At 35.6% G+C, this 19332-nt stretch overlaps 1 protein-coding gene across 1 annotated transcript in view; it reads right to left on the minus strand.

Annotated features, from left to right (window-relative positions):
* LOC149078882 (uncharacterized) overlaps positions 1 to 18905 on the minus strand; it is a 40225-nt gene extending 21320 nt beyond the window's left edge. Inside the window, exons 1-15 of the mRNA XM_089240461.1 lie at positions 18762 to 18905; positions 13214 to 13310; positions 13067 to 13119; positions 12735 to 12831; positions 11792 to 11923; positions 11426 to 11663; positions 11180 to 11313; positions 10944 to 11073; positions 9432 to 9516; positions 9155 to 9263; positions 8920 to 9008; positions 7170 to 7310; positions 4631 to 4796; positions 1254 to 1287; positions 1109 to 1206 (exon numbers count right to left, since the gene is read on the minus strand). Of these exons, the coding sequence (XP_089096587.1) occupies positions 1109 to 1206; positions 1254 to 1287; positions 4631 to 4796; positions 7170 to 7310; positions 8920 to 9008; positions 9155 to 9263; positions 9432 to 9516; positions 10944 to 11073; positions 11180 to 11313; positions 11426 to 11663; positions 11792 to 11923; positions 12735 to 12831; positions 13067 to 13119; positions 13214 to 13310; positions 18762 to 18814 (1656 nt within the window). The 5' untranslated portion in view covers positions 18815 to 18905. The remainder of the gene's footprint in view (positions 1 to 1108; positions 1207 to 1253; positions 1288 to 4630; positions 4797 to 7169; positions 7311 to 8919; positions 9009 to 9154; positions 9264 to 9431; positions 9517 to 10943; positions 11074 to 11179; positions 11314 to 11425; positions 11664 to 11791; positions 11924 to 12734; positions 12832 to 13066; positions 13120 to 13213; positions 13311 to 18761) is intronic.
* Positions 18906 to 19332: the final 427 nt, after the last annotated feature.

Here is a 19332-nt window from a genome sequence, read left to right on the forward strand (position 1 = left end):
GGGGTCATTAAAATATTATGTCAGCATCGATGGAGGAGGTTTCGAGTTTGCTGACTTTTGATGACAATAGTGGGGGGGGGGGGAATCAGAATGATGCTTACGTCATCAACCACTCTTTATAAAAATATGAAGTATTCTTAGTTCCATCTTTACTGGGAATGTTATGTTGAATTGTCAAAATTCATCATAACATTACATTAACTCAATCTTAAAATAGTTTTAATTGTAGAGAAAAGAAAATATTATATTGAATAGATTTTTGCCTCATGTTTTATTTGTACAGTGGAATCTTGCATAATTAATCATTTGATTATACCTATATTTAATTGTATATATTATGGCACATATAATAATAATAATAATAATGGAAAGCAAAATCTATTCTATAGAAAGTTTAGGCCTTAAGATACAGTTGTACACGGTACTGCTGCCTTGGGGCCCCAGATGAGAAACACGGGTCGAATTACAAAGGGTTGTAACAGAGTGAAAGAGATGGTCATCGAGCCATATAAGGTAATGTTTGTTTTTCAGGGGGTGTGATTAAGGGTCCTTGGCGAGAAGAATTTCTCCGAAGGTCTTAACGGTCCCCTTAAGTTTTCCCCTTTTTTCTGTTGTACCTCAATTCCCCCTCTCTCTCCCTTCTCCGCCAACTGTAAATTAAAACGCCGAATAGTTCCCTTCAGGACCTGTACTCAGTACATTTTCATATAGTTTTGGATCGCCAAGGGGCCTTTTTAGCATACCCTCTGGGAAAATTCGCTCGCAGTCTTTGGAGATAATTGCTACGCTCCAGTCGGAGGAGAGTTTTTTTGCTCTCGCTTGTAATTGAAGCTTGCGCGAGTTATATATGTTCGCTCGCTGGTGATTTGAATTTACTATGTGCCTCGAGTATTCACGACTCCTGTGTTCTCGAGTGAATCGCGTGCGTCTACCGCTATGTACTAATTAACGATTGTACGAAAGAGCAGAAATCATATGGATGGAGGGTCTGGATCAATGGTCATTCCAGCAATTACTATGATAGAGGAAAAGAGAACGGCTTCGCCTTCCAAAAGGCCGATAGTAGCCAGCTAGCGATAGTAGCCAGTCGGTGAGTGCCCCTACCAACCTGTTCCTGAGAGGTGCTCTTAACAACAGGAGTGCTCCTACGAACCTGCTCCTGAAAGGTGTTCCTAACAGCAGGAAGGATTCTTAGCCGCCAGTGACCTGCAGAATATGTGGGAAAATAAATTCCGTCTTCATTATGGACAAACCTCCATGTTCACCTCTTCGAGCTTCAACTGTAGTCTGCATAAATAGACAGAACGATAATATGTTTTTATTTAAATCATTGTAAAGCGATGTTTTTTTTTGTCTCGGAAAATCTAACCTTCATTTGGTAGATGCTTACATTTATTTGTATAACCTTTTTAATTGTTAAAAGGTAGCTACCTACACCATTATTTTCTATTGTTAAAAATTAAATATCTTCTTTTCCTTAAAATTTGACTCTGATTTACTTGCTCATGAAGGTGTTGTGTTGTTTTCTTTCATCTTATGGATTACTTAACCCCTTATATTGATCCTGCAATATTTATTCGAACCTGGGTGAATGGATTCCAATTTTGAATCAAAGAAAAATATAAATTAAAGAAGAAAAGGATCAAGACAGGAATGCCAAAAACGAGAAAAAAACCTTTTCCTAGTTTGTGGGCACCTGAAACAACCACCCCCCCTCCTCACACATTGATTAGTCCTCTACAGACCACCCCTCCCCCCACATCTTGTCTCACTTATAGTGGGGGAGGTCTGCTAAACTATTCCACTCAGCGTGTCACATGCGTTGTCATTCAGAGGTTTGCTGGAGTTCCGTACATAAGCGGATAAGTGCTAATTGAACGGGGGGGGGGGCGACGACGTGGTTCACCGAGTGTGTGCACAGTGACTGGGGCGAATTGTCTAGTTTCGCCCTGCCACCTGTGTTAATAATACAATTTTTCGATGATGCAACACACCCCTAAAATATTTTGATCACGCGTGTTGTGGGGCCGACGTGGCACTCGGAAAAAATAGGTAATTATTGGCCTAGCCAATATCAGACAATTCCTCAATAGTTCCATTCATCGCATCGATAGCTAAATGGAATGGGATTACTTCAAATGGATTTACTCATCTTGCCATTGAGGAATTGACATCTTAGGGGAAACATTGAAGATGAAGAAGACGGGAGCTCTATGTGCTCGGTACATTGCACCATAATTAGTAACGACAATCTATCTCTACACCGCTCCATTAATTACTGCTTAACCTAAACCAGCAGTTAATAAACTTTAAACACAAGCTAAAAATATAGCGGGTGTATGATCATGTGAAAAATAATCCCCGTGCATATATAGTGAAGTTCACTTCCAGCATTATCAAACGGTGATTGTCAGATTCGCTATTTGTATTCTCGAATGGCAATCCAATCAGAGGCGTACGCAGGACCAACCTTTGCCGAGAGAACAAAAGGCTTAGGAGGTGGGTCACAATGAATTTCTTGAAGAAAATTAACAGAAATTCATTTATATTATACACAAAAATACACTTTTTCGGATATTTTTTTTTTTAAATGTTTTTGCATCGAAAATAATTTTTTAACACCTGGAGCGGCATGGGGAGATCATACCGAAACATACGTCTCTGATCCCAATCTGCGTTAGGAGGCAGAGCTGACGAAATTTTGATGGCAAATGAAAGAAGTCAGAAATGGCTAAAAATCTGATGATAGTACTGGAAAGGTACCCTTACAACCTTGCACAAGAGATGGACGCATTTTCAACCAATTACTTTTAATTCTTGGAATGGAAGTCACTGATAGATTAATAACGTCAGTTGACCTTGGAAGCTGAATTATCTGGTATCGTGTTGATGTACTTCATGAACAGGAAAGTTGTCCCCCACTTGTGTTGTAAATGCTGATTGATGTCAAATTATTCCTACTTCCTTGAATATCAATATTATGAATGTATTGGGTTATAATATATTTTTTTCTTTGTTGTTGTTTATGCCACTATTCCTATTAACTGTATGAATGCAGTATGTTTTTTTAGAATTACACTGACTTTGTTTTTATACACACCGTTGAAATTTTTTCTGTGTGATTTTTCGAAATAGATTTACAATTGATTCTAGTTAATAGAACAAAAAATAAAATTTATTTTTCAGATTTCAATTTTTTTAGCGTTTACACTTATTATCATACAGCCGGACACAAATTTGATAAAGCTAATCCACGTCATAAAAATTTCAGAAATTTCTTGAATGAGAACAAAAATATGGATGCCTTCTCTGTGTTGTAATTCATACGTATGTTTCATAACAGAACTATATTATATGCAACATTTAAAAACAATACTGAGAACATAAATTTAGCTTCGAACTTCCATCAATGCAAATTATCTCTTAAATGCTTTTTTTTAGGCACCAATGAATCGGTATTCAGTTGAAAAGTGAGGTAATAATTTCCTTATAAATATGTTACCTACTGTATCCATATTCAACTTGGTTATTATTATTTTTCATACACATTCAGTGTTAATTTTATTTAAAATTGAATAAGTTACTATTTTCCCGCTGAATTGAATATTACGATTCACACGACAACTGTAAACAGATTTTAATCATTATATACATAACATTTTTATTTGTTTGCATTTGGAAATTATGCCAAATATGTTGCCATTTAATACTCATTAAAAAAAATAGACTTGGGGAGAGTCGAAACTGTTTTCAGTACTGAAATTTTTCATTTCATTTTTGTAAAGCCAATGTAGCTTTTGAAGCAATAAAATAAAACACAATTTGAAATTGTCAAAAAATGTTGAATTTTTCAACTCAGGTGCAAGCATTAAGAAAAATTCTGATGAAATTGAAGAAATCTGGTGAAAGAACGGAAGCTTGATCAGAAGAGGAAATTATAATTTTGACGGTGTTGAGTAATGTGTATTGCAGTAGTTTTATGCTGAAAGTGTCGAAAATGCATTAATCGCCGGTGCCATGATTAGGCAAAAACAAGGGAAATCCCCAAAAAGGAAATTTTGAAAGCAGTGAAAATCCTTCTGCTTCAAAATGATGGTTACACAGATACGCCAAGGGAAAAATTTGATGTTTAAGACATTACAAACTGTATGAGACATTTCACAAACGATACTAGTAAATGAAATGGCAATTGAATTGTTCTTTGTATTATCGAATACCCCGCATAATCGGATATTATATGCTGGTTCACACACGCACATATATGTAGAGAACTAATATATTCCGTCTTAAATGCCAAAAACCGTTTCTGTGAAACATTATAGAGACTGATTTGAAATCATAGAGGTACTGCCTTCAAATGAACACCGTTCGCTGGGGCTAAAATCGTCGGTTGTTCTCTCAATTTCGGTACGATCTGAAAATAGCGGAAAAATAATCATCAGTTTTTGTATAAATAACCGAATATCAATACTTGTGCTAATTAAATAAGGAAAAAAATTAATAAACAAACATAAGATCTTACATTACAAATAACTGAATGAAAATCAGTCAAGGTTGATCCACATAGAATATAACCAATAGACAAGGAACCAATTAATTTTCAGATCATCAGCAATCTAAGTATGCATACCTCATCAGAGTCCTCCGATTTAACTAGTCTGTACTTCTGAAGTATCCTGGCCAGCGCTAGCTTCATTTCCATATACGCAAAGCGCATTCCTATGCAATTCCGGGGACCACCACCAAATGCCTGAAACGCCAGCATATTCAAGTTTGGCTTATTTTCGGGCGAGAATCTACAAAATAGAGACGAATGAATTATCTTATTTAAGTACACAATTAAAATGAAAATTACACAAATTCACATTTACGGTATCCTAGAAATTTTGCAATAGTGAGAAAAAAAATTGTATAAAAGAAAGAGAGGAACGAGAAATATTTATTTTTTACAGCGAAGCAGTTACAGTTCCGTAATAACAACTACGGCTTAAGGGGGTTAGTGCTCGATCTTGGCTTGCAATGCTTTTCTATGGAAAAAATCTTCTGTAAGGGACATTAAATAATTTTCTTTCAACTTTAGGCACTCAATTTTCTTACTATGGATATTTTTTAAGCAATATAACACGAGATTTTGGGATTTTAATTGTTGGTTTCTAGAAATTTAACTCGAACAAAATGCAATTTTTTCAAAAAATCATCAAAATTTACCCATATTTTGTGCTGTAAAATTTTTTAAATAATTTTTTTACAAAAAACCTCGTGTTAAAGCATGCAACACTATAATGTTGAAAGACACACTAAGTTTCAAGACAGTTGAATGAGTGATAGTCGAAAAATGTTCCTTAGCTAACAAAAAACTTAGTTTTCAGGAAAAAGCAGTTTGGTGCAAAACATTATCATATATAATGCCTGCCAGCAGTTAATATCAAAATATTTCAAAAATATTTCTCTCTCTCTAGTACAGGTAGAATAAAAATCTGAACACAGTTAGACGTAAAAAGTGAAAAATTCGAAAATGTGTTGTTTTGGAAAAAATGACAATCTCCATGCAAAGAGTGATTTGCGGGTGATTGTCAAAAAGCTAATGGTTACAAAGAACGACAATTTTTCCCGTGATTGTGAGTTGTCGTTATAACGGCCTTCTGCTTTATATTTGAAATAATGAAGACTGTGATAGGGAGGAGAACAATAGCTGGGGTCAATAAATAAGAGATAAAGAATAATCAAATATATATTCATTTATATCAACCATTATAAAATAATTTCAATGACTCTCAAAAATGTATGTATAAATATGTATAAATGGATAGGGGACTAGTGATATTCTTTGTTATATTATGCAGTGTCCAGTATGTCTTAATTCGGCCATTACTAACCAACCGTTCGTCGTAGAGGCATACGCGGAGATAGACTTGGAAGTCTAGGGGGGGCACGGTCATTATTGCTGGAGGCATGATGATGATGATGCCAATTCATATATATACATTAGATTAGTCAACTATACCTTTGACGTGGGAGGGGGGGGGGTGGCACCGCGCCCCTCCCGTATACTCACCGGTGCGTAAAGGTATGGTTCTAATTTAAAAATAATTGCTTAAACTGTGTTCCAGAATCACTCTGTGCCAGTTTCGAGAAAATACAGTGCCATAGATTAAACAAACTGAATTTTTAGTCCTCTTTGTACCTCTGGTTTTAGCTTCTTTTTAGAAAGGTGTTGCCCTACCCCTCCTGATGCCGACAAAAAAATATCCATGTTTTCAAGTGCAATATTCGTCGAGATATTTGACTTCAAAAATTGAAGAAATATTCGGTAAGACCAGGAGAAACTGATGGTTAACGCTTCTTTCCCTCATTTATGATATTCTTTCCCACCATTCCTCATATTTTTGAATTTTAATATCTCAGCGATTGGTGAGATTTAAAAAAAATTACTTAAAAACATGGATTTTTTTTTGTTGGGCTTAGGAGTGACACGGGGCAACCACTTTCTAGATGGAAGTTAGAGGACGGGGACGTATAAAAGTTTAGGATTTTATTTTATAATCTCTAAATTAGTACAGAGTGATTTCTGAACACATTTGGACATTTTTTTTGAAATTGGAACTATACCTCTACGACCAACTGTTGATGAGATAAAGGCTGAATTATAGGACTTACAGAGCGCGATAGCCCAGTTCGATAAGATACTGTACCAAAGGATGTATAGAGGTGTCGCGAGTTCGATACCCGGTTTGTCCTTTTCAGAAACTTTCCTGTACATCGTAAACGGTGACATGACCAGAGAAAAAGATTGCTATCATAGGGAGTCCTACATCAAGAAGTGATCGCACCCAACTCTCGATGAATATAAAAATGGCTGCCGTTCGGAATCGGCAATGAATTGTAGGTCCCGGCCTCGTGGGCAGGAAATGACCGTGTTGCGACAAAAATGATCAGATGATTAAGACTTACAGGACTCTTTGTAGACTGAAGTTGGGTTTATGTATCACAACAAAAATATCAGAAATAAAACATTATAAAATGTATCTTTTTAAATAAAATGGATTCTACAATCCTCTCTGTCAATCCTGAATTTTTTTATGAATTCACTGTTGAAAGTTGTTACGAATGCATAAATTTACTTTCGATCGCTGGGGAAAGAAAATTTGTCGAAAAGGAATTCTAATAACCTTTCTGGATCAAAAGCCTCTGGATTTTCCCAGTAATCGGGATCGTGTTGAATGCTGTATGTTGAAACTTGAACAGCCATTCCCTTCTTGATTCTGAATGCTCCGAAATCTACATCTTCGCCTGCTTCACGAGCGACAAACCTAAAAAGAAATATTTCTTTTTTACTAACACTAGAATAATAATTACAAATTACGGTAGTTTCGGGTAAATCAGCCGCAGAGTAAGAAACATTTCCGAGAGAAAGAAAAAATTTTATATGGCAACGTTTTTTACACGCTGTAGATTCCTATAAGTCGCACATAACTCTCATTTAAGAATTAAAATGAATACTATAATCGAAGATTAAATTATTTGTGTACTCCTCTGTTCCACAGGTATCTGAAGATTTTCTGCATGGCATTAATGAGTACCAGTAATGATTTTACAAATTATGGTAATTTCCGGGAAAATAAACAGTAATAGGATAAATGGGCCGAGGAAAATATATTGTATCGCCATTACTTCATGCCACTTGAAAGAGCATATCAATATATTTGCTTCATTTTGTTTGGCAGCATTTTATCAACACTCCTTGGTAATTTTTCAATTGAGTTATGAAGAAATGTATAATTGTTTTATTTTCATAAAATCGATTAAAATCCCTTAAAATTGGAACTTCTGAGAAAAAATAGTAATATTACAATGTTTTTAATATGCTCCGTTTGTTTAAATGTTAATTTTTAGCTCCTATTGAGATGCTGTGTAGTCATGTAGGCTTAGCGCTATAGAGTCACATCATGAAGATCCAGGTTCAATTTTCATTGGCAGCACAGTGGTGGTCGGCTGAAGTTGGTTTTCCGCGGTTTTCTAATATCGAGCAGCCGGTCTCTCATTATAAAACAAAATAATCTGCAGAAAGCGGGAGGACCTTCAACACGGTACTTCCACAGGACTAAAAATTCAGGCATCTGTCATTTGCAGTTGAAAATATGGGCGCCCGATGAGAGCTGATATGAGAGCAACTGTTAACTCTGACAACACAAATACTTTTCTACCCGCGCATCTAGATTCGCGCATCTTCAATACGCATCTAGATTCACGATTCAGGCATCAAAATTCAATTTACCACTCCAAATTTCATTGAAGCGTGAAAATAATCCTTAAAATTTTAGGTAATTTTTTTTTTATTAAGTTGTATTTCTCACTGAAAAAAAAAAAGGTAATCCTTGTGTTACAAAAGTTTCCCCTTAAAACTTTAGAGAGGGTTAGAATTACTCCTCATAATTATATTTTCGGATAACACAGTCCTGAGCGCACGTTCTTCCTTGCACCAGTTCGGTAGAAATTCTCCAGAGGAACGTTTAGGAAAAATGGACCGAGGAAAATATATTGTTATGAATGTTTATCTATCTTTTTTTTTCATAGTAAATCTTGTCTACAGTTGCCTTCTAAATTTTCACATTTATAGACACCCTGTATGCTTAAGGAAACGCAAATTCCTTAAAAATTAACAAATTGACTATATGGGATGATACTTGTTTTTTATTGTAAAAATTTTGTGTGATTGAATGTGTTGCACTAAAAAGAAGCAGCAGTTAAAATGACTGAAAGTGGCCCTTTTAGTTGTGTAAGGCCCTTCTAGTGTTAAAATTATCACAGTAGCCAGTGGGCAACACTGTATGTGATTACGTTCATCTCGAAAAAGCGATAGATCAGAATCGATAAATATTTGTCGTTTTAAATGCCACAAGAACAAAACGTATTACTTACAAATATACTGCAGGATATAATCTCATTGCTTCATTTAATACTTGATCCATGTACTGCAGCTGGTTTACAGAAACATAATCCAGTTTTCCCTAGAATTCATAACGAAAATTTCATTCACTCATGTTCATTAATACCCGTAAACGGAATTGTGTATGAATTCATATAACTGTAGAAATATTTTCAAGCGTTTCAAAAATCCGTCCGCTGAAATTTATTCAAAACGTCTGCAATCAACCTCTTGCTTCACGAGATCATTTATTTCTTCTCGAAGTTTCTCTTGAACATCCGGGTAATGAATCAAAATGTGAGTAGTAAAAGCTAAAGTTGTGCTCGTTGTCTCGTAGCTATCAATGAAAAAAAGACAAATGCGAGTAAAATGGCGGTTCTATTATCATCCATCATCAAAACCGATGAAACAATATCATTTTAGTTATCAACATTATTTACATCTCAGAGAAGAATGAAATATTCTAGTTAGTACTAATTAAAGAATGAAAATTTAGTCAACACACCCAGCAACCAAAAACAAAGCCGCGTTATCTACGATTTCTTCGTCCTCCATGTGTCGCAGAATTTTTCCGGATCCTGAAGATTTGTCTATAGGAGAAACAAAAATATATGGAAACAAAATCATTTATGATAACTTAAATATTTCACTGAACGACTTTGAGCTCATATTATGGTATGTACATTTCAAATATAAACAAAAACAATTTAAAGAGAGAGAGAAACGAGATCTCTCTCTTCGCTGTTGAAGTACGAAAGACTAAGATTGATTCAAAGTACGAAAACTGTACAAAGTACGTAGATGAAGGTGAAATTCGGAAAGAAAATTCCCATGCCTCCATGGGGAATCGAACTACAATCTATGGTAGTCAGGACGAGTGCTGCACCTTTATGCTACGAGAGGTTGGTGGTTCGATTCCCCGTGGAGGCATGCGAATTTTCTTTCCGAACCTCCGCTTGGTATCCAGTTTTTCGTATTCCGTATGAACAGTGGAGAGAGAAACCTTTTCTCTTTCTCTCTCTCTACACGCCATCATCTGGGGGCTATTGTCGTCATAAGTTGAACTAGGGGACTGCCCATACGCTGTCATTTTTAGCTCTAATATATATGCTCTAAGGGAAGAAAATTTCCGTCCTCTGTAGCATAATAGTAGAGCGTTCGCCTTAACTGCGGGAGGTTGGCGGTTCGATTCCCCAACGGAGGAATGTGAATTTTATTATTGAATTTCATCTTTATCTCAGCTTTATATCCAATCTTGTACTTATGAACTTCCGGTTATCCATTTGATAAAGTCTCTCTGCAAAGAGCAAGCAGATGTACAACATGATACTTAGTACATGCTTGAATGTTCATGTTATTTATCTTGCCTTCAAAATATGGAAAAAAGATGGCAGCACCAGAAAAGGAACACGAAATGTGTACAATTCTGACATTGAATATTGACGCACCCCCGTTTCACATCTCAGCGAGAGAGAGAGAGATCCGGAAATTTTATTAGATAACGGGAGAAAAAAAATATGGCAACAAAAAAAATAAAAGTATCAAACATAAAAGAGGAATTGTCAATCTGGATTTTTAAGATCTGCTCAATAATAGAGATTAAGCACAATAAAATTAAGTTAATTTTCATGTACCGTCGCTAGGGAATCTTACAGAATCTTAGTATGATAACCAAATTGAATCGCTAATTTTTCATTATAATAATTTGTAAAAATTGTCCATCTACGATTGCATTTTCGTCGTTGAGCACTTTACCGGTCCTTCTGCCAGTTAGAGGTTTCATATCATATGTTATTCGCGGAGCCTGAGACATTCGCGATTGTACGTCTTCATTTCGACGTGTCCAACATGTTGTCACAACTCTGACGACATAAATACGTTAAGGGCCACACTCACAACACATACACTCCCACACGGGTTGTACTGATTCCTTGGGAATTCCGCAGACGAATGTGCACGAGGTGGATTTGTGGTTGAGTGGTAGTCCTCTATATAGTTTGTGAAAACAAAAGTTTACCTTCCGCATTTTGATCGATCCCTGCCGAACTTTCACCACCAGCCGTGAGATCTGAACTTTTTATGTTCGACAATTCAGATTCTGACATTTTAGCATCCATCATCAGTTGTAGAAGATCTTGTCTTTTAACCTGCGAAAAAAATCCAAATAGATTGTAATATATCGTGAATTTTTCTCTTTTTTCGGAAATATAAGAAAAGGATTTTGATTATTTCTTAGCCAACGATTTCACTCACCCCTGTTTCTTGTTTCCTTGCTCGGATAACTTCCCTAATATTATTGAATAATTCCAAGTTAGGATCTTTGCCACCGTTGAACAATAACAATGGAATCTTGGCAATTCTCTTGGACAAGAGTTTCGGAAAACTCGCTAAAATGGAAAATCCCATTGCAGAAATTGAGAGAAATAATCGAATGGGTGTCGGTTTAAAAACTATTATTGACATTTTTGATGTTGTCTGGGTCTTTTATATACCGCTTACCTGAAATTATATACGGGTAACTAGAGATGCCACCCGAAATTAAGATTCTTGCCGATTTGAGGAAACAATCGTTTTTATCCTTCTGGCTGTTGGCTTTTATTCCGAACGCCGTTCTGCCGATCACATCCATAGTCAAGCCCTGGTAGAATTTGTAGATGTCGAACGATTCTTTCTTCTGTGCTTTCTCGCCTATGTTATCCAGAAGCATGTCGATGGCATCGTTCATCATTGGTGCCATCTAAAAAGACACATGCTACCTGATGAAAATGAAATAGATATACTTATGGCCATATTAAGACAGTCACACAAGTAAATTATAAGGAGATATGTATGTGTGATTTTAACAGTTTATTACTCTTTACTCACCCCTCGCATTTTACTCGTCGTGAAAGTTGGCGTTAAAATACTTCTTATGGCTTTCCATTTCTTATCTCTGAAATTTATCACCTGCAAATAGAAATCGCCACCTTTCTGACCTTTTGGAGGATTCATCGAAAACTGTAAAAATAAGAATCATGAAATATAGGAAGAAGAGACAGTTATTATGTCATATATTTGAAATCAAATAAAATTTGTAAATGGATTAATAGTACAACGTAAAATCATCGGTTATTAATGGTTCATGCTATTATTTAATCACCCTTAAGGGGTGTCACGACCCGTGAAGTAGATTTTTCAAACATGACCCCCCTGTTTTTATTTTATATATGAATACTTGCTAGCGCTCTCTGAACTGCTTGAACAATGAACTCATAATGTATAGTAGGAACAAAAATCGAGAGATATGAAAATATAGAATGAAGAAATAGCAACAATAGCTTTTCGAATGAAAAAAGCGCTAGAGCTGCTCACTTGTTCATTCAAAAATATATAATAAAAAGGAAATTATTTGAAATTATTTGAAAGAAAATTACGAATGCAAGCTGGAATTTTATGAGAGTGAAATAGAACCTATACAGTAGGTCTTAATCGGGGGAACCCCATGCATGGTTCGAAAAGTGTAGACGTTTCTGAAGTGTGGCTATGCCTAATTGCATTAAAAATGCCAACCCTTGCTCCCCGAATCCTGCCTTCATGTTGGACGAAAAAAGACAATGAAAAAAATGTTAAAAATGCAATATTAGAAAAGCTATATACTGTAAAATAATTCTTTTGTATATGTATATTTTTGAAAGAACAAGTGAGCAGCACTAGCGCTTTTATCATTCACAAGATACTTTTCCACTACCTCTTCATTTCTTTTGTATAATATAATATTTTTATACTACTATATATATATATAAATGGGCGTGCGCGCATTTATACTTACTGGTCTGTTAACGAATTTTTGGAAATCGCTGATTTGAATTTTCCTGATGATTTCAACGTCAGAAACAAGAACCACGGGAACAGTAAACACGTAGTACCTTTGAATGAAGAGAAGAAAAGAAAAGCATGATGATAACGAAGACAATTAATTTTGATTTGATCATTCCCTACGAGAATTACAATGAAAATTTACTAATACAAAATGATTTTAACCTGTTTTTTTTTAAATCTCAGCATTATTTCATAAATGTATTCATTAAATTTAGCAATTAAATATTTTCTCGAATGATGAAATTTGATATAATAGGCAGCTGAAAAAACCAATAATCTTACCCTACTACTTTGCCGTACTTCTCGAACCATTCCTTGTGACATTTTATGGGACCCTAAGATGTCATTTCAAAAAACAATTAACATTTACTCATACAAAAAAAAGTCAAGAAATATAAACTACAATTGATCTGAAAATCATGTGTTTACCTTTCTTATGATTTCCAGCAAATTTCCGAACATCAAATTTGGCTCTGGTCCTGGAATACCAAGCTTATCTAATACTAGAAACTTTTTCCTTCTCCATCTATAATTGAACACATAGCTTTGAAGGTCAACTATCACTAGGATCCCCACAGATATAAAATATACTACAGTGGTTCTGAAATAGTAATTGTGGTCTCGCAGGGTCAAAATTCATTCAAAACCAAAAATTATTAGAATCACGATTCCCATTCAAGGAATAATTAATGGCGCCATCGCAGTGATGAGTAATCGTGCATTATTCCTAAATCGCTTTCGTGCAGCGACCTCCATCGACAAATGAAATATGACAAAACCTAATTTTTGTTTTCGGTACCAAAAAAGTCCTTTGTACCGAAATGATCAAATGAGGAACGTCTACGAGATGGTCATATAAGGTTTAATACCAGCAGCAGCTGTACTAATTGGCATTTGGCCGTGATTACCAGCCGTTTCCTGAACACAGGGGGGTAATAGAACGCTAACATACATGAAAATATTCGTAATTTGGAAAAAAAAAATAATAGTATTTCATGCTACATAAAAATGCACAAAGTTGATGCCCAAGAAGTTTCTGCTCAATAACTTTCAAAAACTGGATGAAATTTTCGAAATGCACAAAAACTGCAAATATAATGCTCCCATATGAGAAAATTAATGATAACATCTCATAATTTATCATCTCAGAGATAACGCAGTTTTTGATCATCTCTCATTTACTATTAAACTTTATTCTTTATCAATAAGATATGTTAAAAGAGAAGAAGCGCCGATCATTTTTATCATAAGGGGCTCAGTACACTTAAAGCAAAACATTCATCTCGATTCAAGCATCATGTTTTCACCCAAATGTTGCCATTTCCATTTTTTTATACAGATAGCACATAAGAACTTGGGGTTAAAACTAAAAAAAATCCAAGTACAGCAAAAAATAATTCATTCTTTTTCAAAATATCTTTCCTCGGATCATCATTTGTTTGTTGTTGTTTTTTTTTGCACCAAGATCATTTTATGCACACGACCGCGACCTGAAATGTATTGCCGATTCCGAATGGCAGCCTTTTCTGTACTCACCGGGAGGTTGGTGTGTTAACCCCTCGGTGCGGTTGAAATCCTTTCTGTGGTCATCTCACTTCCTCAGATGATATGCAATGGTCCCATCGTTCAATCCGCTTTTCAAAACAAGCACATAATTTTTTTTTTCCCGGAAGCTGCCTCAGTGAAACCTTCCGCTGAGAAAACGAATAAATCTCCCAAAGAGCTTCTCTTCGGTTGGCAAGAGGTTTGTGACATGATTTAGCCCTTAGACCACCGATGGGGTCCATTGGACCCACCCCAAGTATTCAATCTCAATTTTCGAGTAAACTGAGGGTTACCGAGAGCCATATTTCAGTGACTTTTTGTTTTTCCCGTTCTTTTTTAATGAGCGTTCATGATTTTTTCAATTTTTTTTTTAAATGAAGCCTAAATTATTGAAACTTGAAACTTTGAATAACCGTTCCATTGGATTCTTATGAGGATTTTATGTTAAAAGCAATGAAAGTTTAGATTTCTCATCACAAATGGCATAGTTTATCGTTTTCCCGTCCTTCAAAGCCCCATTTTAAACTCTTAAACCACAGAAATGTAGGTGGCGCTACCGAGGCGAGTCAAATACTGACTTGAACAAGGCTATGTTTGGTTGTTTGGTGCTTGTTCAAAGCAAGGGTTTTTTTTTCAAATTTGTTGGGAGTTGGAACGAAACTGTTGTTTTGTAGATAATGCACGTGGCAGTCTTTCTCCAATGAAAAAATCCGAAAAATTTTGTTCCATGAATGTGATGATTCTTCTGATGATGATGATATCTCTATTGACGAAAGTGATGCTGAGCAGATTGAAAGTCTGATTGAAAGTGACAATGCGGATTCAGACTTCAGCTCCGATGATGAAATAGCAACAAACAGTGTTTGGGTTTCTGGGTTTCGGGTTTGGGTCTCAAATGGGTTTCTGGAAGTTCTTCCGTCTTCATCTCAAAAAAAAGGAGTGGAGAGGTGGAGTTTGTTGCCCTACAAAGCTTCTCAAAGACGCGAATGTGCAACGAATATAGTTCGACAGAAAAGTGGACCGACCAGGTATGCGAACAGGGAAGTCGATGATGAAAAATCGGTATTTTGTTTATTTTTTCGCGAGAAAACTTTTGGCAAGTTACGCAAAATGGACCAACACAGAAGGTAACATGAAGTGTCAAAGTGCATGGAAATATATTGATACTGAAGAGTTGTAAAAATATATAGGTGTATTGATTCTAATTGGGGTGTTCAAATCTAAAAATGAAAATGTTGCATAAATGTGGAGCGTAGAGAATGATCGTCTAATTATTGGTCATATAATGAACAGGAATCGTTTGCAAAAAATAAACTCTAATCTACGTTTCGATGATGCTGAACTTTGACGCAGTAGAAGACCCGATGATAAGCTATCCCCTGTACGAGACGTATTTGAAGACTGGATAAAAACTCTTCCTGATGCCTTCATTCCTGGTGATAATGTAACTGTGGACGAGCAGTTGGTTACATTCAAAGGGCGTTGTTCTTTTTGGCAATGCCCATACCCAGTAAACCAGGAAAATATGGTATGAATTTCTGGGTTAACTGCGATAGCATAACCAGTTATGTATGCAACATGCAGATAAACACTGGAAAGAAATCACAACAAGGGAGGGAAACCAATCGAAGTGAAGTAGTAGTTCTTTACCTGACAGAGCATATAGGTAATGGTAGAAATATTTATAACCGATGATCATTTATTCACTAGCTTATCCTCTAGCTCATAAATTCAAGCAACGGCAACGTACGTCGAAATTATCAGAAAAAAAAGTCAGAACTTCCAATTCTTTTTGTAAAAGCAGACAAGTGCCCAGCAACACCATCAACCTGAGGTTGATTGGTGTTGATTGCATAAATTCAACACCAGACAAAAAGCCACGCATAGTTCTGCATAACAACAAAACAAAATTTAGTGTTGATAACCATGGATCAAATGACTCGGTGTTATAGTACAAAGAGGAAGACAAAAAGAGATGGCCTATGGTGGTTTTTCACAACATGGTCGATGTGAGTGCTCTCAACGCATACATTTTTTGCTTTCGTTTCAAAAAGACAGCAAAAATAGATTCCAGAAACGGAAAAACTTTCTGCTTTTATTTGGAAAACAATTAGCGGTTTTCAAAGATGATTTATCAGGTAGCCATGATGATGATGAGTCATCTAAGAAGAAAGCTCGGAATGTATCCATCAAAGAAAAGCCGCAAGACATGAACCTATTACATGAAATGTAAAGCTCATGTATATACTGAGCATAGCAATGTATATTGCAAAAAATTCGTTGAAATCAAGTTCAGAACTTGTCTTAAATAGCTTTTTTTTTCAGAAAAACTATGGTTTTGTATGAAACATAGGAGGTCATATGAAGTGCATGTATGCATACTGCCGTCCTGCAACATGGGGTCGTGGCAATCTACGACCATTTATTAAAATGTCAAACTCCTGCCAAACTCAGACATGTGCGCGCCAACTGATAACATTAGCAACTTTTTTTTTAAATCATGCACGAGCGCAGTTAATGTTAACACATAGTGTATCATTTAGGGCTAGGGTTTTATGTCCTGAAATTCTGGTTTTTCATCCAATCAGCAACGACATTGAGAGCACAAAAAATACTAACTCTTCAACTACACGTGTGTGTGGGGCTTTAATAAATAAATTAATCATCTGAATCTCTGTGATGGTAATTCGTTGGAAAAATTGGATAATATTGGCCCATGGGGGGGAAATTGTTTAGCGTTTGTGGGAAATTATGGAAGTTTTTATCAAATAAAAGAGTTACATGTTAAAATTTTGTTTTTAAGATTTGTGCAATGCTTTACTAAAGCGAAACACTCAGCTAGATATTATTACCTATAGATGGCAGCAGGGCCACAACTTGGGGGGGGGGCAGGTGGGACTGGTGCCTCGGGCCAGAGGGGGGGCCTCAAATTTCATCCTTTAACGTTACAAACGAGAGCCAAAATGCATGCTTGCCCCTGGATGACCAAGCATTTAGTACATTTAGTAGCAGCGGTCCTGGATGGCAGCACATTAATTCTGAATTTGGGGGGGGGGGATACTCAAATGGGAAATTGGCTCCATGAGATTACCAACACTGCATATGATGCAGTTCGAGCAGTTCCTGATAAAAATCATAGAATGTAAAAATTTTCTAACTCCTCGAAAGTCACCCCTATAGTAACTGTAAATAATTGTTTTATTTTTTGCGAATGATTCGTGCACGTTATTGTGTGAAATTGAATTTTCTCTCTCTCTCTCTCTCAATATTGCTGCAGAAAGGAAATCCACTGTGCAGCAGCACGTGAACACCGAAAAACATAAAGGAGGTCATTCAAAGTCTAGAAGACGAGAAAAAAATAGGGGTTTTTTTTCTGTTTTCGCATTAAAAAATTTCTGTGAGTATGTTTAATACATTTATTATATGTATATTTATTATATATATTTATACATAAATTATATGTGTCTACATTAATTGTAAAAAAAAGAAAGAAATAACGTTTTGTTATTGATTTTCTGATACTCGTAGTGGTTAGTAAAACGAAGAACTCTAGTTCATACAATAAGTGATGGTTCAAAATAATTTAGACTGCATCAACACTTCTCATTATCATATGGTTTTTCTAAAACTAATGTTACCTGAAATAGGAATGAACAATTTTTTCGGATATAGGCCTATATTTCGTTCTGTACAGCATATTCACAGATTTTAAGGGCATAAATGCACACTTTTTATAGAATATTTTTATAAGTATTTTAGGGTATAAAAATCCTAGCCCTTATAATACGTACTTTCTGAGCTGGGCGAAGAGGAAGGACAGGAAATTATATGTGTCTGTTCTGTATGAGACCCACCTTGACTGATTTTAGGCAGAATAGGGAAAGTCTATTTGTGACCCTTGTGAATAGACTTCATTAGACATCATTAACTACAAAAATAAACGATGCAATTTTCATTTTTCATTGTCATAGACTCATTAAATCTTAATGAGATTCTAATTTTTTATTAATTTGAATTAGTTTCCTTCATTTTCAACCCCCCGCCCGCCTTATTTCATATTACCCAACTCTATTCCGTATCACCACACGAAAATGATTTTTTAACGCCCTTTTTTCTTAGTTATAAAATTTATTTTTAAATACGATACACTTATCAATGCAAAGACAAGAACTAATTTTTTTAGAAAAATACAGGTTCTAATTTTCTACAACGTTCCAAATTGGAATAACCGAAAAAATAAAACTGGTACTCCATATTACCCGAATGTACTGCAATTATTTTATTAAATAATGCTACGCTGTTCAAGTAAACATCGCACGCGTTTTGTTTTGCGATAAAGCGAAAGAAAACACGTGCGTGGGATCGAAGTGAAGTTTTAAAATTCTACGTAAGAAACAACTAATTTATGAAATACGCTGAGTTTAATACTTACAGCAAGAGAAGACAAACGGCCAGAGAAAATATCGAAATAGTTATTTCCCACATTATTTATTGAAATAATGTTTCTGTTTTGCCGTTAGAAAGCAGCAGTAGCGATGTCTATAACGCGCGATCTTTCTTTCTTTCAATAATTGTATTCACGAACTTCCGCGATATGTTTGTTGATAAAAACTCTTGACTGCCCTTCGTCTTCTAGGTCAAATGACGTAAAATAGTTGAGCAATCGGATTCGAAACTGTGAAAAAATGGCAATAATATCTCCAAAACGAAAGAGAGGTGTCTGTCTGTTTTCTTTTTCTTTTGTTAACTCACTCAAAGTCACTCAAAGGCGCATTGCACAGTTTCGGATATTATTTTCGTTGTTAACAATTTCAATTTTTTAGAAGAACAAAATTCAACATTGTATGGTAGTGTGGGTTTTCCAGGGTTCGATAGGAAATTTAGTTTGACGAAGCACGTCATTTCCGCAAAAGTGTGGTTTGGGGCATTTGGGCACCACAAAGCCCCATCTTTTGAATTTCCTTTTTTTCTTTCTTTCTACCTATACTTTATTTTATTCCCTT

This window comes from Pholcus phalangioides, unplaced genomic scaffold, assembly GCF_987345545.1.
Source record: "Pholcus phalangioides strain wild (caught in Gottingen) unplaced genomic scaffold, Ppha-v1.0 ptg000013l_1, whole genome shotgun sequence".
Lineage (NCBI taxonomy): Eukaryota > Metazoa > Arthropoda > Arachnida > Araneae > Pholcidae > Pholcus > Pholcus phalangioides.